Raw genomic sequence first — 22,843 nt, forward strand, 5'->3', positions numbered from 1 at the left:
TACACACACACACTCACACACACACACACACACATATTCACCCTGCACATTACTAATAGGCACCATAACTACAGTAAACACCACTTTCAGCCAAGTTCCCATACTTTTTTTTATTTGCTGTGTTGTACTGGTGTCAAACAGTCAGAAAACAAGATTGTTTTTTACCAGTGCTGTTTTTAAAATAGCCTCTTCTAAGTAGGAGTTTCCAGTAAGTATTATAAAGGTAAAATATTATCCCTGTTTTTGGAGATTCATTTAGTAATATGAATTTAAACGTATTTCATGTTAGCATTCTCCTTTTTACAATCTACAGCACTTAACGCTGTACGGCCAGATGCATGATTTACTCCGCAATGCTTTTGTGTTATACATGGCTGCGGGAATATGTTACAGTAGCTTGTCTACTTTTAATTAGCTAAAATTAAACAAGTTTCTACTGCTGAGAATCGCTGAGCTTTTCTTTTCAGCGCATCCCCACCGTAGTGGGTTAATCAATGGTTAATTCTCTACACTGTAGTCGCAAAATGAAATCAAACTCAGTCTAGCTGTTTTAATTTTATTCTTGCTTGACAGAACAGTGGGAAATGAATGAAGTAGGGCAATGCACAAATCCTTGGTACAAGAACTGCGCACATGTATCTATGCAGAGACATTTGGTGTTAGCTTTTAAGAAATCTGGTGGAGACAGCTGTTCTTACTTTAACAACTTGACTTTCCATATTTGGAAGATATGTGAAAAATCATGTCTGCGCTCCCTCTTTCCTGATATTTCGATAAAACTACTGTACCAAAGCATTTTTTTACCTGAGCTGTGCACACTCTCTTTAATTGATATGTCATATTCCCATCTGAATGAAGAGAGGGACGTATTTGTGCAAATTGGAAGCTGAAACTATTGCCTACAAATATCTGTTAAAAAATGCATTTGCAAGCGTTTGTTTTCATGTTGTGAGGAATGTATTTGCACCCTTTAATTCCAATGAATTTAAAGAAGCTTTTGATGTTACATTGCCTGGCAATAAGGTAGCAGATACTCATCTGTAGGAGACACAAAATCATGTCTATGCTTTAATGTGTTATGTGTTATTAGATTTGTCAAATCCGTTTATGTTTGGTTGTGTTGACATGGTGCACGCTTATTATTCTTTGAGTATCTATTGCATTACATAGGTCATAATGTCCTCACCCCTCCAGGGTTGGGGATTTGAATCCTACGTCTGCTCTCTCTCTCTCTCTGTTTTTGCATGTCCTACCCATGTTTTGTTCTTGTTTCCTTCTTGCTTCCCCTCGCAGTTCAAAGACATGCAATTAATTGACTTCTGTAAACTGTCCATAATGTGTAAGCACTTGCATGCATGTACCGGCCGATGGATCGGCATCCTCTCCAGGGTGTACCTCAGCAGCAATGTGCTGTATCTGGAGGATGACATTTGTTTTAGCTGTTCTTAAGCTGATGCATGCTGACATTATAGCATTTAAAGTAATAGTGAGTGACTTGTGATGAGCCCCACCATTGAACCCAGGTTAGTCTAGCTGGAGCTAGATTGTATGATCAGTAATTGCAAACGATATGTTATTAAACTTTCCCAACGAGGCCAGCTCGTCAGGTGATCAGCCTGTGCCCATCCCCCTACCTCCTTAAGGAAGTCAGTTTTATGGCTGAATGAACAGCTGAAACAGTTGGCTAAGCTAAGAGGAATCAAAACTAGCATTAGTACAAACACATAACAATATTAGTAGCAAGGACCTCCTAAGGGGTTAGCCCAGCCTTTGCTTTATGAACAGCATCAATCCCTTCGAATCAATTTTTTTCTGTTGCTCAGGAGTCCAGCTTTTGTGCCCCTTACACCAGGCCATGCATTTTTTTTACATTAGCCATTAATGGCAGTAGTTTCTGAATGGCAGCACTGCCATAAATTCCAGCTTTGTGGCATGCTCAACATTACTCAAGTTCGACTTGACATTAAATAATCTGAGGGTGACTAGTGCACCAGCTACATGGTCCTTTTGGAACTCAGATGTTCCATGTTGCTATGAAACACACATATCAAAGTGCTGATTGGTTGGCAATTGAAGTTCAACCTTTCTTTTGTCCACCCACTGTGTGTACCAGCCAACAAAGCCATTCCAAGCAATCACTTTCATTACTTGGTGAAACATTTCAGTCGTAATGGGGTTAGAATCTTCTAGCGTAACAATGCACCGTATCTACCCAAGATGCTCCCACTGAATGGTTTGATGAACTATATGTCATTGTCAATTCATTCACCGGTTGAGGACTTACAGGAAGTACCCGAGAACATGGAATAATGGTGTTTCATCTAACCAATAACCCTCCGGATACATGTAACATCAATGTCAAAGTGCAACAAAGCTGTTATTGTGCCTCCTGGAAACTAGGCCCTTCATGTTGTTGTTCCTTTATTGTATATTTACATGTGTTTATTATAATTTATATGGAAGGCAAGCTGAGTAGCACACAGGCTTGTATGATATGCACTTTGATCTTCAGTTCTAACAACACCTACACTTGTATTTCAGAATATTGCATAAAGTTATCACGCCTAGGGGGCTGGGCAGTCATTTGGCCTTGGACCCTCTAAGGTTCTTTTCTTTTGTTCCTCTCCTACGACTACAAAAAGGAAATTTTGTCTCCTCTTGTTCATATCTGCCTCTCTCCACTCAGATTTTAACCACAGCATAACATTGACTGCCGTTGTGGTAACTTGATGTTCATCTTCTTAAATCTTTTTTCAAGTGCTTGTATTATAGATCTTTCTGGAGTGACTCATATGGCTTTAATGAAAACTGAGCACATAGCTGTCAAAAATTAGCAGCCAGTGATAATGATTTGAATGAAATGAAGTTGTCATTGACTCAAATGTACTTCAAGTAGGGATAGATCAGGCTCACATCCCTCATCTGGGGTCTTGTTTATAAAAGAAGTGCGTGGCTATACACTTTTGTAAGGGAACCTCGAAAGTCATCGAATTTGACAATGTATATACAGTATAACTCCATTTGCATGTTGTTTAAGGCTGCATTTCACCGGTAAATCCTTACTTAATACATACATTATATATTTACAGTAGCAGAAGATTTTTTTGTAAGTGTCATACAAGTTAGGCAAATAGCACATTATATATATTATTTTAATGCATGGGCAGGGTTTTTATGTTTATAACATAGTTGTTAAGTTAAAGGCATTAGTTTAAATGTGATAAGCACATTCATGCAGTGCCTGAGAGGTTAATTACTTACAGACGGTACAAGTTAAATAAGCTGCATGCCTCATTGTATAACATTAGGATTTTCTTAGGCTCACAAGACAAGGATTTATTTCAGTGTAAAATATTAGGATGATTCTTTTTTACCCTGAATAACTACACGTACCATATTGCCATTTTCATTAAAATGTAGCTTTAAAGTATGCGGGTTAGTTTAAAAGGGAGTTTGCAGAATTCGTGTTGGGATTCATTAATACCTGGTTTTGTCCTCCTGTCAAAGATGGGGCAAGTCTATCTCAACAGTGAATCAGAAAAAAAAATCTTATTTCATTTAATTATATTATACTATGGGATTCATTCACTAATAGTGTGTCACAGTGGAAATTGTTTTAAGCATAATGTTTTTATAGGTACCACAACATTTTAGACAAAAAAATGCAGATTTATCTATCAATCCAGCAGCCTGTCCTCAGACACAAGGCATAAAGCAGGGAAACACAATTTTACTCTTAAATATACTGATATGAATATCACAGCATATCTGACCCTGCTGAGTGGCATATCTAACTATGGTGAGTGTACTACACATTAGCAGATTTATTGTTTGGATAAAGAACGTGAGATGCCGGTCTAGTGGATTGGTTAATGAACAAAATACAGAATGTAGGGAAATATTCAACTGAAGTTATACATAAACACATTTTTTGTTTTTTTATCAAATTTTAGTTTAAACTCAACAACTGCTAATATATTTTTTAATGCATGGCTTATTCAATATGTTTTAAAAGGGTCCTTTAATGATGTTACTGATTTTTACATTAGAACAAAAGTGCTTCTGTTTACTGGAGGGATATCAATGCTAGATATTAACATACATTTAAAGAAGGATATTCTCATATAAAGCCATCCACCATTACCATCTTGGACTGCCAAGTTACTGTGTCTAGACATTTTAATTATGCAGTGCATTGTCTTATACAAACAATTTACCAATAAACAAGTAAGAGTGAAAGAAATAGAACAAATCCTTTTGAATAATGTTTTACTACGTATGATCATTTTATCCATCTTTAGACTAACTATCCCTTTAAGAAAAAAAGAATGGGAAAAGGTTTACGACTGAACTGAGAAAAGACCTGTTTGGATGTGTAGCGTAATTCTCCGAGAAAGTAAAGTAGCATATGGCACAAGGCAGGGAATTTATTTGTTGTTATCAGCATAAAATATTTAATCAGATGTGGAATATAAATGACCACTTTTACTTAATATTTTTGTAGTTTCACAAATTCATGTGAAAAAACAAACGTGATTGTTGCTTCTTATCTCTTCACAAGCCACTTCGATGATGAACAGGTGGAAAGAAGAGGAATCATTTGTGAAAATACTAACTGGTGTTTTTCCTTTTTCAAATTCAAAAGTTTAAATCATCCAAATATTTCTCTAAATTGTAAAAATCCGATACTTGGCAAGGATGATTTTGACACTTTTTTTTTAACTGGGCTCAGGTATATAATAGGACTGATAATATACTGTGACTTAAATTAAGAACTACATCATAACTTCATGGTTCTTCAAGAGAATTCAGTACAAATATAGTAAATATTCTCACTTTTTCCATATAAATATTTAAATAAACTGGAATGAACAGGAAATAACCATTCAATTCAAAATTTGAGGTATATATTTCATATCATATCCACATGTCATACTCTAAACACACTGCTTATACTCTTAGTGTCACTGTTACGAAATGATATAGGAGGATAAATTTTTTTCACAATTGGGAAAATTGTTTCAGCATATTTGAAGCATAATTATAAAATTAAGATATTAGTTTAGGATTCATAATATAAGGCATTGCTTTAATTAAAACATTTGGACAAACAATTCACAGTTTTAATCCTTTCTTTGCTAGTATTTGAATATTATATTCATTTGATTGTTTTAGTTATGTCAAGACAGCTGTAACACTTCAACCATTACACAACAATAATTTTCCTGTTCTGACATATGCAGTACCTTATATATAACAACACAGTTATTGATATGTTAAAAAGAAAGCAGCTTTTCCTGGCTAAATACATATATAAGACATACAGGAATATGTTATACTGTGAAAATAATTATGATTTTTTTTTTTATTTATTTTTTAAGCTACTGCACTAAGCATAATATGTTCACCTGCCTTTTGAATCACAGGGACACAGTCTAAAGCCGGGTATCAACAGTGGTATATAGTCGGTCAATCACATTCATTCACTTCTCATTCTACAAAGACATGTAAATAGACAAACATACATTATTGGACTCAGTTATGTCCGTTTTGTTTAGTGGCCTGTCTAATCTGGAATTACGGTCATCACCTTTCACTACTACTACTGCTACAAAAAAGGAAAAAAAAAACTCTTTTACAAAAGCCAACCAACCCATTGACTGATCCTAGTATAGCGTATTTACAACAATCTTTGCAAAGAAACTGACCATTTTTATATAGTAAGCTAATACGTGCTAGCCATTACCAAAAGAAGAAGAATTTAAAAGAAATGTAAAAAGGTATTTTGAATGTATTGTGCTTTTTAACCCACGAATCCACTTCATTACTGAAATGGTACAGTTTTGAGAGGCACCAATTGAAGTGCTAACACCAGTTTAGTTGACGAAGAATCTCTAAAGCTAAATAGGACTGGAAGTACAAATAGTAAATATATTTATATATTTATAAAGTTATTACAGTACCGCTCTCCTTTCACACCCTTAAGCATGTTTCCTGTCATAACATAACCACTGAGATACCGCTCCATATGTGTCAACATGAAAAGCCCTTTGTAAACTGCACTCAAAGATTAAACTACACATGAAGTGTCAGACATTTCTTGTGCATCCTTTCCCATTCGTATACAAGTACTGGTTGATGTGCAATTGTGCACAAAAATCATGATCTCTATACTGGCTATTCTGGAAAGCTGGTGTTGAAAATAAAGACATTTTTTTTGTTTGTTTATCTGATTTAAATGCAGCTCATCCTATTATAGTTGGTGCCTCAGGTTTACATTTTGCTGGGATTGTTCACATGTGTGGATAATCCTGTTGTCATCGCATTTACTGCCGCTAATGTGTTTCCCATTCCCGTGTGACACTGAAGTCCCTCAGGTTAAACAGTTACTTCGGTCTTGCTCGCTGTGCGGTAGTGGTGGTGATGTCCAGGGATGTAGTGTAGTTGCTCCACTGTGTGTGTCCGTCGCGACGCGAAAGCCTGCCGCTTGGAAACGGTCTGGTTCACGGTCGCGGTGTTGTGCGCATTGTTCGAGGCACTGGGATGGGAGTGCATTTTTGTCATCTTGTACCGGTCCATGACGGGCGTGGTGGGCACGAACACATCGGTGTGCGACAGAGCCCGCGACATGGACTTGTCACATAAGCTCGAGCGCTTCAGTGACATCATTTTGTCCGGCGAAAGGAGCGGGTCCTGGGATTGGAGGCGCTCGGCGGACAGGAGCTGCTCGTCGGACAGGATCCGGCCATAAGAGGACACGTTGTAGGGGGACATGTCGTAGTCGGGAACGGGGCCCCTCTCCGGAGAAAGCACCCGGTCCTGCGACATGGCCCTCTGCACGCGCCGTGGCCGCTGCCGCTGCGGCGGAGCCTGCTGCTCCTGGTTCATCTTAATCACGTGCAGGGGCAGCGTCCCGCGAGCCGCCAAGTCGGGCAGGTGCCTTTTCCGGGAGTAGTACTCCTCTACGTCTTTATCAGCTGTGGTGAGGGACACATCACGAGTTAAAACACACACACTGCCTCTACATAACACATTCGGCCTCCTCCCCTTTACATTTTATTTATCTAGTAGAAGCTTTTATGCAAAGAGACATGGATATGATAAAGCAGGGTCAGATAGCTCCTGGAGCAAATGTGGGTTAGGGGACATGCTCAGTGGCCCAACAGAGAAGTCACTCTGGCAACAATGGGAGTTGAACCAAGGACCTCCTGACCACTGATACAATGTCCTAACCCACTATGCTGTACAATGGCCCATATTTACTGATGTTATTCTGTATGTTAATAGAAGTAGTGCCAATGAAGTTATAAAGTTCTTTTTCCTGGCAATGCCAGATACATCATTACAATTTTAAACTGATTAAATTCATGATCACAGCGTATTATATAAATCGATTAAATTACAGAATAAGTATTGTTAAAATCAGCTTCACTTTTGGATATGTGGCTGCACATAATAATGAATATTCCCCATTGTAATATTACGATAGGTTCATGGTGTGACATGTAGCAAGGAAAGTGTAAAATTCATGCTTATGCTGTGACAATTGTTTAAGGTGTAAGAAGAGGCTGCAAGCAGCTTAGTCAGGAACGCCTGTGTGTTGATTTAGGTTGCAACAAACAGTTTGAATCCAGCACTGAATTATTCTGTCGGTGAGAATGTGAATCAAGTGCTTTCAAAGTACAGTTGTACTGTAATTATGCATGTCATCTCTCTATATTTATTTTAAAACACATTTAAGAAACATAGGATGCCCTACAGTGTCACTAAATTGCATAAAACCACATGGTGCAATGAAACATTGTTAGAGCTCAGGTATGAATCCGCCGAACATCTCAGAAAATCTCCTTCAGTGTATTCAGCTCCTAATTTGCAACCTGCTCACACTTGAGCCACAGCCATTTTAATCATTTACTTTTAATTATTTTTGATGATGTGATCGTTAGTTAGCCACTCATTGATTGGCATGCCTCCTCCCAGATGTGCTAGCAGCTTTCGCAAGATTGCATTGCTCTGCATTCCCTTAAAATCCTATTAGCACTTCTTTTTATTAGATTTTCTGTTGAAAATCTAGTTTTTTTTTACTTTCCTTCTGCCACATGTGCAACTCAGGACACATTTTTGTCACAACTGTAACATCATTATTAACTTGTAATTTAATGTGGATGTGGCAGATGCATTTTTAAGATACACTTTTAATCAGAAATTTCTGGCAATTTTCTGTGTCAATCCAAGCATTATTATTTCTATACATTTGTGTGTAATTCTATGTCATGTCTCCACCTTTTTCAATCATGATTTAAAATGCATCGTATCAGTTTAAAAAATTCTTGCACTTGGAAAACTCATAATTGGTTTCACCGTATGCCAGTTATAGCGCACATACCGGAAAGTGCATTATCTGGATTGATCACGGATCGACAACGCCAGCATACTCCAATAGGGATGTTAATCACATGCTGTCTACTTGTAAAACATCAATCATAAAAGGGTTTCAGGAGCGGATTTAGATAAGGTGTGTTACGAGATAAATTGCTCAAAAATATTTTTAGCATGAGCATTAAAACATACTGTAGTCCAGTATAATACTCTCATCCACTTTATGGCTATAGAGTAAAATAAGAATAAAATGTGATTCTAACAATTCTAATAATTCAACTATTGCTTAGATCATTTCATAATACCATATTTCATAAGCAATATACTATTCAGGGTGTAAGAATGTTATATCTATGCCATATTCATACAGTATAAGAAGGCTTTTTCTTAGGCTGGTTTTGTGTTGTGTAAGATTACTGAAAACAATACATCGTGGTTTTGAACAATGTATAAACTCCCAAGTACAATCAAACACTGACCCAGAATGAAGGAGAAGCAGCTTAGCCTGCTGGGTATTTGCTACTACAAATGATTTGATTTCCAAACAAATGGTGCTGCTTCTGCCGGAGGAGACTTCAGAAGGAGCTGCTGCCAGGGATGTTTGCTGGTGATTGGGTGGGTGAGTATTTACCGGTCACTGTGCAAGTGAAGGAGGTTTGTGTTGAAGACCTGTCAATTAAGACCCCTCAGAATGGTCTGGCCCTCTTTTATATACACAGTATAAAAAGCTAGAAATGCCACAACAAAGATGACGCATTTAACTCATCCTGAGAAAAGCCAGCGTGGCCACATTCCACAACGACAATGAGTCAGCTTGCACTGAAATGCCGTTTCTCCTCCTAATAACGTAACGTGAGATATTTGGAAAGAATACAGGTGAAGGATCACATCTTTTCAGTAAGTAACACAACTACACATAAAGGTAAGATATACAATGTATATTTTATATGAATTCATACGCAGTCTTTTTTTCCCCAACAACTGTTCAGTTAAGAATTCTGGACAGATGAAATATTGCTATTATTGTTTCTTTGTTAAGATATACTGTAACTCCTTCTTTTGAGGTTACGTGAAAACTGATTCCCTTAAAGCATTGCAGTAAGAAAAAATGTCTAATCAGAATGTATAATATTGAGCAAAACAAACAAATGCTTAAAGCACCCAAATTATAGAAGCACCCTGACATTTGCACAATGGCAGAAAAGCTGTGGGGATTACCTTTTAGTGTAGATATATATATATATATATATCGAGAGAGAGAGAGAGTGAGAGATAGATAGATAGATAGATCATTATTATAATCTTAAGTATTGCATATTGGTCATTTTTTTCCCTGTATTTTTTTTAATTTGAGGAATGATTATGAAATAATATATTAAAGTTTGTAAAAATGAAGGTAGGGTGCACTTACTTAATCTTTTGAGAGAGGAGTATTTATTTAGGTCTGATTTCACTGCTGACTCATAGGAGGGGGGCAGGTGGGACAGGCTCTGGAACGAGCGCGAGAAGGACAGATCATAGGGTTCTGTCTGCGAGGTAAGGATGCTGTTCATCCGATTGCTCTCTGCAGGGAAACAGAAGAGAACAGAAGATCACAATCAGATCACAATCAATGCCTAGAAAGACTGGGCAGGGCAGGAGGTGAGAGATTCACTGCCATTTGGCGCTGGGGGGGAGGGCAGGTCGGAAAGGCATCCACATGCAGAACACTGGGGTTTACATGTGATTATTTCCTGCATCTGTCTTCCTCATGCATTGTGCTCTGCAGGGGAGCATCGTGACGTGTCGTGGCACCGGTGAGGGGTGACCACCCGCGCAGGACAAATGTCCGTCCTTCAGACATAGGACAGACTTAGAGGTGTGGGTGACAGGGCTCAGGTAAAGCAGCTTTAGAAACAGGCAGAATGCAGCGGAAAAGGGAATATGACATCCAGGCGCATTAACAAAATGGACAGGCGTGGGTTACGTGCCAGTGGCCGCAGTAACCGATTACACTCAAAGTCCACATTCCCCAGGATATCTTCTAAATTCACTGGCAAACATTAATTCTGCACATAACGCCTCTATGTTTTCCTTACCTGCTTTTACTATTTTCTAAGCAAACAAGGCCAAGAGTATTTAAAAAAAAATAATAACTAGTTGTTTATTATATGTACATAAGTTATTTCATATTTCCTCAGTGTTTGCCTCAATGTTATTGCTTACGATTTTGGTACCTATGGTGCTGGTAGTGTAGCCTGCAGAATTCCTCTGTTGTCATGGTTTCACAAAAAATGCTTTGTAGTTTCTCAGTGGAAAGACACGAGTTACATCAGGATTTATCCACAGTTTTGAACTAACAGTTCTTTTTTTTGTCAGTTTTTTAATGGAAGAAACCTCCTTAAATCGATTTTCCATAACTTTTCATGGATTCCATTAATATTTTAATGAAATTTCTCTCTGTGATTCACTTAAAATGTTTTACAAATTGATTTTCATGCCAAAAGTGTGTTATATTAAAGTCTTTACCCCCTAGCAGATAAATAACTGTCAAGGTTATGAACAAAAATGAGGACCCACCACTCTCCTTATTACGTCAAGACCTATAAAAAGAACAATGGTGGAAAGGGGAAGCCCTATCCCCTTCCTTACGTTCCTGTTATCGGTGAGTGACTGCCATGACTCATCGGTAATATTATATTATTGACACATGTCTGGGGCAGCATGGTGGTGCAGTGGTTAGCACTGTTGCCTCACACACGGGTTCAAGTCTCCGCCTGGGTCACATGTGTGCGGAGTTTGCATGTTCTCCCCATGTCATCGTGGGGTTTCCTCCGGTTTCCCCCCACAGTCCAAAAACATGCTGAGGCTAATTGGATTTGCTAAATTGCCCGTAGGAGTGCATGTGTGAGTGAATGGTGTGTGAGTGTGCCCTGCGATGGGCTGGCCCCCCGTCCTGGGTTGTTCCCTGCCTCGTGCCCATTGCTTCCGGGATAGGCTCCGGGACCCAGTAGGATAAGCGGTTTGGACAATGGATGGATGGATGGATGGATGGATGACGCATGTCTTTTTGGTTTTGTGGGGACAATTCGTCGGATAAAAATCCTTCATTTGTGGATTCACAAAACAGATGATTATTCACACCTGGAACTCTTCAGGTGAAATGCTCGCAATGAGACATTTTATTTTTTAGAAATATGAATGTGCTTTAGAAAACTATGTTCAATCCTGTTAGATTTGTGCGACGAAATATCGATGTGGAAAAGCATATTGTCATATACTTTTGAAAATTACTTAGGAATAGCTCATTTGACGCTCGAGGCTAAGAGTAAAATTTCATATAAAAATGACAGTGAAGAACATTTCACTGTACAGCACTTCAGTTCCTTATCCAAGCAGAAAATGTGCAGAGTGGATTGGAAATGCCATGACCTTTACAGGGTATTAGGCCAGTAGTTTCATTAACCTTATTTACATCCTTGGGATACTGGGGTCCCCAAATGTAGGTATCATGGACTTTCATGGTTTTTTTATGGATCAAATCACCACAATGAGATTAGCAGATAATCTAGAATAGTTAGATTCCATCAGTTCAAATGCTTACCCAACAATAATATTGAATTTGTATTTTATTTGCATTTACTTGTATTTTACATTATTATCTAAAACCAAACAGGTAAGCAAGATATTCATTTTGTCTAAATAATTATTTTACTAATGTAAAATCTAATCCACACACACACAAAAAAAGAGGGAGAAATAAGACAAAAAAACTAGTTAATTGCTTCAGGAATTCAGTTGTTAACTTTATGAGTCCCTTAGCCATTTATCCAGTACAGGTCATGGACAGACAGCAGTTCAGTTATGTCTTTGAAGTACGGGAGGTAACCAGAGCGTACCAGAGAAAGCTGTGCGAAGGGAGAGCATGCGAAGGCCACACACAACATAGGGGTGGGATTGGAACCCCGAGCCTACAGCTATGCTCTGGCAGTGCCACCAACTGCATAGATTATTAAATTAAATAAAACTTTTTGAAAATGTGAAATTCTTGAAATTCAAAAAAAAAACATTTATATTGTAGTTTCTTCTGGCTTAATTAAATCATGTGTTTTAATTACACATTCAGTTAAATTAGCAATATTGTTTTCCACAGCCAAATGCTAGAAAAAGCATTCGGGTTGAATGCAAAAAAAAAAATGAAACATTATATGTATATTAAAGGTAAATTACTATTGGCACTAATAATGATTCTTATGTGGTGAAAAATATACTTCAGATAATTTGCCACAGTAAAGAAAATCGGAACAGCCAGAAAAATGCCTGGGTGTATTTGTGCTGCCCGTTGTTGAACATAAACAGTCAATTCTTTAGGATACTGTGACTATATGGCATGTACATGCATATATTTTAAAAGCCATAAAAACACAATTGGAGAGGGATTTGAGGACTATTTTTAGGATACTGTTGCTCAGTTTAAATCTTACCTTGAAGTAAATTAGAAAAATTACAGAAGTATTGCCTTTTTCTGTCTGTAAAACATTTGTAAGAAACTTGTCTTAATCACATTTGGTGATAAAGCTTTTCTTTTACATTTCTTTCACATCATAATAACAGGGTGCTTGTCACATAATAAACAGGGTGTTATTTACATAATAAAGTCTTGAATTAAGCATATGAAGCTGATTTATTCAGGGAAAGCACAAGACAAAATAAATGCATAAGGATGAACGTTCTTACCAAAAAGATTATATGGAGGAGTCAAACAACAATATAATGTATATAGAGTATTGTAGGTGCCAGAGTGCACAACAGACAGATTCCACAGCTAAGTTGTCTGTACTTGATACCCATCAGACATTGCCAGTGGCAATTTCAAGTACTTCCATTGCAAACCATTTTTATTATGTAAATAAACCAGAGGAGTAGGTGGGGTTGTGAAAGAACACTGACAAATGACCAGCTGTCAACTATTTCAGTAAAGAACCAGATCCAGTATTTTACGATTCGTGTTATTCTGCATTTACTGCAGAATAGTTTGGGATTTTTTTGTAGGGCAAGTGAAAGTGTATCACAATCTGGATCAGACCTATATGCAGGATGTGGTGGAAGGCTTTCAAATATGTTAAAGATGTTACAGTGGGTTTTGCAACACACTCAAAAACCATGCAGCAATCATGGTCTCATTTACACTGCACATTCATTGTACTGGTACTGTTGAAAAGCTACAAATCTAATTTTAGATGTTATCTCGTTCTAATATAAAATTTAATTATGTCTCCTTCTAAATTCTATAAATGCAATGCCTTTAGAAAAGAAAATCCAAATCTGGATAATATAAATGCTTTTAGGTGAAATGAGCTCTACATTAATGTATACGGTAAGTTATGCGTACACTTTTTTTAAAAAAAAGTAACAATTTTATAACGATTTTGATCTGCCTACTGGACAGGAAATAATGTATATTTTTGCATGTTCTGGGTAATTGCTATTAAAATATTTGGTACAATGGCAGTTCTGTTTTCATTTATTATAATACAGAATCCTTTATTTCTTTTTCAATAGTTTTTTTTTTATGAAATATTAAAAAGCAGACTCTTAATGATACACCCTTTCACCCTTTTTTGATATATTTGTCACATGCTGTGCAGAGTTAAATAGATATACCATGTAACAAATATATATGCTCTGAAACACTCCTGAGACTATGATGCAAATAAAGAAATACCAAAATAAGAGCATCAGTTTTAAATCAAAAATAGAATATAATTAGAAAATAACAGTAAAAAATTGCAATATAATGATCTACACGGGGCCGGCATGGTGGTGCAGTGGTTAGCACTGTTGCCTCACACCTCTGGGACCTGGGTTTGAGTCTCCGCCTGGGTCACATGTGTGTGGAGTTTGCATGTTCTCCCCATGTTGTCGTGGGGTTTCCTCCAGTTTCCCCCCACAGTCCAAAAACATGCTGAGGCTAATTGGAGTTACTAAATTGCCCATAGGAGTGCATGTGAGAGTGAATGGTGCGTGAGTGTGCCCTGCGATGGGCTGGCCCCCCGTCCTGGGTTGTTCTCTGACTCGTGCCCATTGCTTCCGGGATAAGCTCCGGACCCCCCGTGACCCAGTAGGACAAGCGGTTTGGAAAATGGATGGATGGATGAAAGTCCAGCTGAAACCCAGTATCTAATGATAGCTCACATCTGCTTTCCTCCTCCATGGTTATAATCATAGGAGTGCATGTGTGAGTGAATGGTGTGTGAGTGTGCCCTGCGATGGGCTGGCCCCCCATCCTGGGTTGTTCTCAGCTGCCTTGTGCCCATTGGTTCCAGGATAGGCTCTGGACCCCCCACGATCCAGTAGGATAATCAGTTTGGAAAATGGATGGATGGATGATCTACACAGTAAGTGTGAAGTTACGTGTACAGATTTATATACAGGTAGATGTAAAAGTGGCATCATGCAAAGCATAAAGCAAATTAGAACTTGCATGGTACTGAAGGATTTCTATTCAAATATTTTAGTAGAAACAAACTGCTATTTTAACATTATATCCCAATTTACAAAATGTTATTCAGTCAACTTATTTTCTTACCATTCTTAGGTGTACAGGTTGGACTAGTAAGTGGCAGATGGTTATAGTTATGTTGGTGATTACCTATAAAAATGCAAGGAAATATTATTATTGAAAAACAGCCAAGGGAATGTACAAGCATACTTACATATACAGATATATCAAACACGTGCAGTACAGTAGGAAGGATTGATTGATAGAAAGATTAGGAGCCCACAATGTTTAGAGACCTTTATGAGCTCATGATATGTGGACTTGAATTTGCCGTCGCTCTCGTCCGTTTGTGATCTGCCAAAACTCAGGAAGACAGATGCTAAGCATCCCCATCACAGGCGATGCAAATGATATTTTCTGCTGGCTAGCTTCCTGTGCCATTTTTGTTTTGTCCTTGTCGATACTGCATTTCGAACACACACTTTAAGTCAAAACAAAAACAGCTTTTTCTGAGAAGTAAGCAATATGATAATAAGACTTTCTAACAGAGTGAATGACCCAGGTCTCTTTAGGTGGAAAAAATATGTCAGACTGTTACAATATATAATGAGCACAGTTTAAACCCAGAATGATCCCTAGACTACATTAAAGTATTTAATAGATGGCAAAACAGTTTTTAATGAAAAGATGAAAGAGGTGATGTATACACAAAACATTTCCAACCATGGTATATTTCCTTTCTTCTCGATAGGAGGAACTTTATATGATTTTAAGCTAAAGGGAGGATGCATTCCTGCTGGCTGTCTGTAATTACAGTCCCTTTGTTCTCAAGCTGTCCTCCAGCAACAAGCTATTTCACATTGCAGTTTGTAGATATAACGTATTCTGTTACAAATATTAAAAACACGTTCCTGAGAGATGCAGTGCAAGTCGGAAAATGGAAAGCTAGAGGAAGACTGGACCCAACAGAAAAGAGTGATATCGCTACAGAACATTTCATAATCACACTTTACCTAGCGTGTCTCTTCAATAACATTTTGGGAATGGGAATTTTTTTTGCTGCCACAGTAATCCATTTATTACATACACCTCCACATACTTATTAAGTATTTCTAATGTTGCTTTGTTATGTATCACGTTGCATTCTCTTCCGTTTATTTTACTGTGATAGAATGGCAATGCAGCCAATGATCAAGCAGTTGGCTTCAGGATTTGCTCGATAGAGAGAAAGTGCTTTATTAAGTCTGTTACATTTTACATGGATTGTACAATGGATTTTTGGTCTGTATTTCTGAAGCTGCATTACTAAGGGTGTTAAACAGATGAACTCCATTCAACTGCAGTATCATCCTGATTCAGAATATAGTCGTTGCATTTTAAAATGCAACACACAGACGAGTCAAGCTTTCAAATTGCTGCGATATTCCCACGACATCCAGACCTGTTATAAAGGGCCATTTTATGCTTACACTCCTTCCAGCTACATACTGTAGATAATGCTGTTCCCATGGCTGCATTTTTTTCTCATATCTCTCCTTTGAGGTATAAACAGTGAGGTCACAGGGGTTTTCTGGATAACCCCACAGTTTGACAGCTGAGCAACTGAAAAGGCAAATTCTTTATATGTAGTTTTTGCTTAAGGAAAAAAAAAGATGATGAAATCCACAATGGATGATGGGTAAAAGCTCATGGTACAGAAAAGAATGAATTTAAATTAGGTATAAGTAGACATCAATGAGCATCAAATATATGGGACGTTTTGTACAGCAGTAACATGCAACCCCAAAATGCACTGCAAACCTTACTGTTATACCTGTCTCCATTATACTTGGTTAAAATCACAAATAGAAATGTGTTCTCTGTATCTAATCTGTATAACAAATACATCTGGTGCTTTTCTTTCATTTTCAATTTTCATGAGACATTTGTGTTACTTTTTAGATTAACTGCCTGCAGTGCATCACTTCTAAAAACAGCGGCCATTAGCTACATTTATACTTGTGTGCAAAAATACAAAAACACAACCTCTCTACTGTAGTATAATTAACAAAAAGAATAAACTATTTCCATCAACATGCTTTGACTCAGGGGCCAATTAGTTGCTTCTGAGAAAGGTGCAGTGGAGTGAATCCCTTTATCGTCACACCCAAAAGTGCCCTGTCAAACACAAGCAGCCTGTCAGCTACCTAACGGGCAAGTCAGCTCTGTAAATTGGGTTTCTTCAAGTCAAGGGCTTCATGTCAGCTCATTTAGCTGCGATGGGGGGAAAGCGGGTGTACGGTATGAGAGAGGGTAGCAGGAATGATTAGAACAAAACCTTTTTCAGGAATGTCTGACAGCTGTTGTCAATTCCTGCAGAACAAGTGTGAGCATTTGAACAACTAAAGGGGTTGATTAACGAGAATTTTCCGTGTTTGTCTCAGTACAGTATATCCCAGACAGCAAAGGGCGCAAGGCTGGAGTTTACCCTGCAGGGGATGCCAATCCATCACAGGGTACCTGCACATACACGGGCACGCTCATAGTCATATACAATGGTCAATTAAGAGCCAAAGGCCACAGACACAGAGCAGAGGTGGGATTCAAACTCCCCACAATGCTCCCCCTCTTGAGACAAGTTGCAGTCATTAGGTCATAGAGCTCTAGTTTTAAAAATGCAACACATACCTTTACATTCAATCAGCTAAGTCAGAAAAATACAGGCTATGATAATGATGATGACAATGACAAAGATGGTGCGTTATTACTGTAAATATTTTTTTTTTTTTTAAAACTGTAGGCCTAATGTTTTCTTTCACTAATTGCAGCTGTACTTTCTACTTGATATTTTACCAGATGTGATATTCTTACAATCACTTTAGGCACATTACAATTCTGTTACACCTACACATAACAGACTCAATGTATCCCACAAGCCAGTAACAAGATGATCTCATAACTATTTGATCTAATAAAAATGTTGTCTATGGCTAAAATTTGCTTTTTCACAGAAGTATCTATAATGCAAATATTTGCATATATCTGTGAACTACTTTACCGGTATTAAGACTTCATTAAATACATGTTCTTATTAATGGTATTAATACCACAACAGACTCCAGAGTCTGTCTGATAATAGCTGTGATAGACTTGTTCCAGGATTTTTTTCTTTCGGGTACATGATTTATTTAAATAATAATATTTAAAGAGTAAATGAAAGTCCGGGGGCGGCATGGTGGTGCAGTGGTTAGCACTGTTGCCTCACACCTCTGGGACCCGGGTTCAAGTCTCCGCTTGGGTGACATGTGTGTAGAGTTTGCATGTTCTCCCCATGTCGTCGTGGGGTTTCCTCCGGGTACTCCGGTTTCCCCCCACAGTCCAAAAACATGCTGAGGCTAATTGGAGTTGCTAAATTGCCCGTGCGTGTGCATTTGTAAGTGAATGGTGTGTGAGTGTGCCCTGCGATGGGCTGGCTCCCCATCCTGGGTTGTTCCCTGCCTCGTGCCCATTGCTTCCGGGATAAGCTCTGTGACCCAGTAGGACAAGCGGTTTGGAAAATGGATGGATGGATGGATGAAAGTCCAGCTGAAACCCAGTATCTAACGATAGTTCACATCTGCTTTCCTCCTCCATGGTTATAATCATATTCAATATACATTGACAAGGACACCCATGCAAATTTTGCATAATGAATAACCAGATGGCATACCAATGATTCAACATTCTGACATTTCCAGAGCCTGATCACATGTAAAACATTTTAGTAAGATTTACAAAAAAAAGGATGTGAAGCTACCAGGCCAAACCATTATGCAAATATAAAAATATTACATAATTTGTCTCAATAGTCAATTCAGTTTTGCTGGGTGATTGGAAACTTGCTGCGTATTTGATTTCTATGACATGGCTGGATGAGTAATCAGTTCAAGAGAACACCTTCCTGTGAATGACACCAGATATCATGATCTAAGCACAAAGAAAAGCACTCGTCTGATAAGTAATGATGTTGAGAGCTTTACTAATTTCCTTCAAGATTTCCGCAAAAAACTGTTCGAAATCCTCCTGGAAAGCAAAGGTTAAACAAACCAAATTTTCACTGCACATGTGCATGAGCAGTTCTTTAGTCCCCGGGCAATGTGCTCCACTGCATCATCCAGAAGGCCACTATTTTTGTGAATTAGATGCAACTTTTTCTTCTCTGCTCCTTAGGTGCAGCGAAAAGTGCAATTCCTTTCCTTGCCACTGTTTTGGCACAAGTGCTTACATCCCTGAATGTTACAGGACTTATAATTTACATCCGGTTAACAAATGCAGAAGTATGGAACCCACAAAATGTTGCAGTCTGCCAGAAAGTTTGGCTAACAGCAGTCTGAGTGCAGAATTACACGTACGCCTTATTGTCCACAGGAATAAAATAATGCAGGGTGCCGTCAACTAACAGGAGACGTAAAAGAAAGCAGAAAAATGCGAGGATGAAATAAATCATTCATGATTTGACTCAGTGGCTACTAATGACAATCATGAAATGCAAGACGCCACAGTAATAGAGGATTGCAGGCTTAATGGAATGGTGTTATTAATAAGTTGGTTTTACCAAATGTGGGCTCTTGAATGGCCATCTAAATGTCATGTCATATACAAGCATTATTGCCAGCAGCAGACATTTGTGCGAAAATTAATGAAAACCCCCCTAGGGCTGGACCACAGCCGAGTATGGAGACAAGAGAGGGCGGCAGTGACGACCCAGATCCATTGCAAGCTGGACCTTTTCCTCTTTTGTCTGCATCCCCCGGGGTCCTTTGAAAAACAGGAGTCCATGCCATTTAATTACCAAAGCCATGTGTGAAGTGTGGCCGCCCCTATGCTGCAGTGCCCTTCGTGGTGGTGGCTGAGCTCAGTCTTCCCTCCCCGGCCTGCTGACAGCAGCACATACAGACCATGGCTCAATGCCGCCTCCCTTTTCCCCAGTTCCAGATGGAAGAACAGTGTACCGCTAGGTAAGTACCAGTCTAGGGGCCTGGCATTTAACCGCAGATAGGAAATGTTACCATTTAATTGCTGTGCTAAATGCCATAATAGCTGCCTTTATTAAATTATGAGGGCTCATGGTTCTGTCTTGAGGCAAATACAGTACAATAGCCTGCTGTGACATTATTATGATTATTTATATGCTTGGCAAATTCCCTTTCCATGGTGATTGTTTTATCATTATACACCATATTTAAGAAAATTGAGGTTAAGTAGCTTTTTCAGGAAGAACAACAACAGTGCCCAGACAGGGTTGAGAAGCCTTCAAGAGCCCAATTTTCCAGCACCCCACAGTTATCTCACATTAAAGTGACTGACTTTGTGTTGGTTTCAGTACATCTGGGCTGTGGTACCACTTCAAAATCAGTCCTGATTGGTTTGGACTTTGTGTTCTCTGCTCCCCTTCCTATAGCTCTCTTTTCTCAGCAACCCCATGGATACATTGCTTCTCTATGAATTCTATTAATGCCAGGTGTAAGGTTCTCCACATAAGGTGTTAAAAATGTAGCAGTCTGTGCAGGACTCTGTATTAAGGTCTGCTAAATCAATATATATAAGGAAGCATCAATTTACTCAGAACATGTAAGAATCTGTTATGTTATCCAACCTCCATTTTCAAGACTACCAAAATTATTAAAAATACCTACATACTGAATCCAAGCCACACAAGAATTCTGACACTTTACACTCTTGAGCACTAAACACAGTGCAAATGCTAAGACACCTGGAGCCCGTAAAGAATTCAAGGCCAAAAACTGGACATGATCCTTTAAAAAGAGGTTTTAAGATTCCCTACACAATATTTGTAGCAGGCATTGATTAACTGACACGGTGACCCAGGAGAGCCTGCCTGAAACCAGTACTCTATAGAGGTAAAAATGAGGTACTGCTCAGTGTTGCTATAAGAAATGTTTAACCAGACACAAGGACCTACATTTATGGGGACTTGCAATAGCAAATGTCATGTATTGACAGATGTATTCTGCAATGCACCATGTACGTTGTAGCTTAAGTGCCTTTCAAGGGGGTCAACATGTTTCTCAGCCACCTCATTGCACGCTACCATATTGAATGACCCAATGCCACTCCTGCAATTTGATCCCCTGTTAACCCATAATGGCAGAGCATTTTCCCTGATATTCAGTCCTCTGTAACCTGCTGGTTTTGTAGAAGGAATAATTAATATTGCAAAATGACATTCTGAAATGAGAATCTCAGTACTGCGTCTAAATGGACACTTCCTAAAATGTAAGTACCAGTCTCTGTCCCATTAGTAGACATTACAGAGATTAACCAGAAAACAACAAAGATCTTCTGGAAGAGGTTCACCCTAAAGTGTTACTGGTGTGTTAATACAGGTGATGTTACTCAGGCGGAAGGAAAATGGAGCTGGACATTGCAATAGCAAGACTGATATTGTAAAGCAATAGTCACCACATATGAAGGGTATTGATCCATTATAGTCAGTTCAAAATAGAGTGACAGGAGATGAGGACGGTGTCACCATTGCATCGGTTTAGTCTTAAGAAAAGGCATCTAAGCAGAGATGTGATCTTATTATAGAAAAAAAAGACATTAAGACTATGTGGGGACAAAACAGACAAGAACAAAAGAGAAAAAAAACTGAAAAGGGTACAAGACTTTATATATTACATAGCAAAAATAGAACAAAAAAAAAAAAAACAATGCAAACAGATAGTGTAAATCACTGGTGAATTCAAAGAAATACACATATAGACCATTAGTACAGCAACTTAACATGTCCTGTGTGTTCATACAACAGATTTTGGCTGCATTGTTAAAACTGACAAGATGCAAAAATATATGCATCCATAAAGAAAAACTATTATTACAAGAAGAACATATCTCCTTTGAAGATGTTCATCTCATAGGTACATTTAAAAACAATTCATTTTTAAGGAGGAGAAATTACACATTGTTCTTGAGATAAAATTATGTTAGCAGTTAACCTTTTTATTCTCATTGACTGTATTAATTAGACGCTACCTCCAAGCCTCTTGACTCCTCTAAAAGGTGCAAGTCTTCTCTCTCAATTTTTTTTTTTCCCACGGACAGAGGTTCAACGAGTCATCAGCAAAGATAAGCACAGATTTATCTGATGTCTTCTTTAATTAATAAGAAGTAACATCATTAAAAACTGTCTTTATCCTTGCTGCTGCAGGTATCTTCTTGACAGATGGAGTCATAGACCAAGAAATTGGAGAAACAAACACTTCGAAGGTGGCGGTTTACAGTAAGTAGGCTAAATACTGCGTCTAGGCAGTGAGAGAGACAACACATCACCACATCACATTGACGCAAGACAGAAAGGTCTTGTCCTTGCATGTTGTAGCATTAAAACCACACATTCACCACAAACACAGACATGGATCATGGAAGTATACATGCCTACCATAAGAGCTCTGCGATCGCCCCGGCCAGTGTTGATCTCCTAGAAAACAAAATTAGGCAAAATGGGTGGAAGCACATGTGGCAAGAAAAAAACAAAAAACAAAGATGTATGTAATAAATGACATGCTATTGTGCTATGAGGACAAGCTATTGTGGAAGACCTTTCCTATTCATTAATATACGGCACTCTCTGTTGTTTGTTTAAAAAATGATCAGTGGCATCATGACTCACCATCTTAAGGTACTATACAGCTATCAAACACATTGCAAACAAATCACGTTCTCTTTCAGCCAATCTGGAAACAGCAACAATCTACCAGTCTGCCACAACTGCAGCATTTAAGTGCACTGTGAAGGCAGAGGTATCCATCTGAAGAACGATATGAGTGAAAGCGGATCACAGTTTACATCAGGAATCATTGAAAACAGTATCCATTTCATTTATTTGGTGGGCATTTTTCATACCCAATTCTTAACCCAGTTCAGAATCAGTGGGTTCTTGTTTTCGCTTGAGGCTTCTCAGGCATGCCTAGATGGTCTAAAAACAGCTGTGCGATCCTTCTA

The 22,843-nt window shown here is 38.4% G+C and overlaps 1 protein-coding gene across 3 annotated transcripts in view; it reads right to left on the minus strand.

Moving 5' to 3' along the window:
* Positions 1 to 4,002: 4,002 nt before the first annotated feature.
* Positions 4,003 to 22,843, minus strand: part of LOC125741804 (protein shisa-6) — a 67,612-nt gene continuing 48,771 nt past the window's right edge. The window contains exons 5-8 of one of the 3 annotated variants that reach the window (XM_049013164.1): positions 22,281 to 22,319; positions 14,948 to 15,010; positions 9,791 to 9,943; positions 4,003 to 6,977 (exon numbers count right to left, since the gene is read on the minus strand). In XM_049013164.1, coding sequence (XP_048869121.1) covers positions 6,379 to 6,977; positions 9,791 to 9,943; positions 14,948 to 15,010; positions 22,281 to 22,319 — 854 coding nt within the window. In that variant the 3' untranslated portion in view covers positions 4,003 to 6,378. The remainder of the gene's footprint in view (positions 6,978 to 9,790; positions 9,944 to 14,947; positions 15,011 to 22,280; positions 22,320 to 22,843) is intronic. The other 2 variants (XM_049013165.1, XM_049013166.1) reach the window with 2 other exon arrangements.

Source organism: Brienomyrus brachyistius, chromosome 5, assembly GCF_023856365.1.
Source record: "Brienomyrus brachyistius isolate T26 chromosome 5, BBRACH_0.4, whole genome shotgun sequence".
NCBI classification, from domain to species: Eukaryota; Metazoa; Chordata; class Actinopteri; order Osteoglossiformes; family Mormyridae; genus Brienomyrus; species Brienomyrus brachyistius.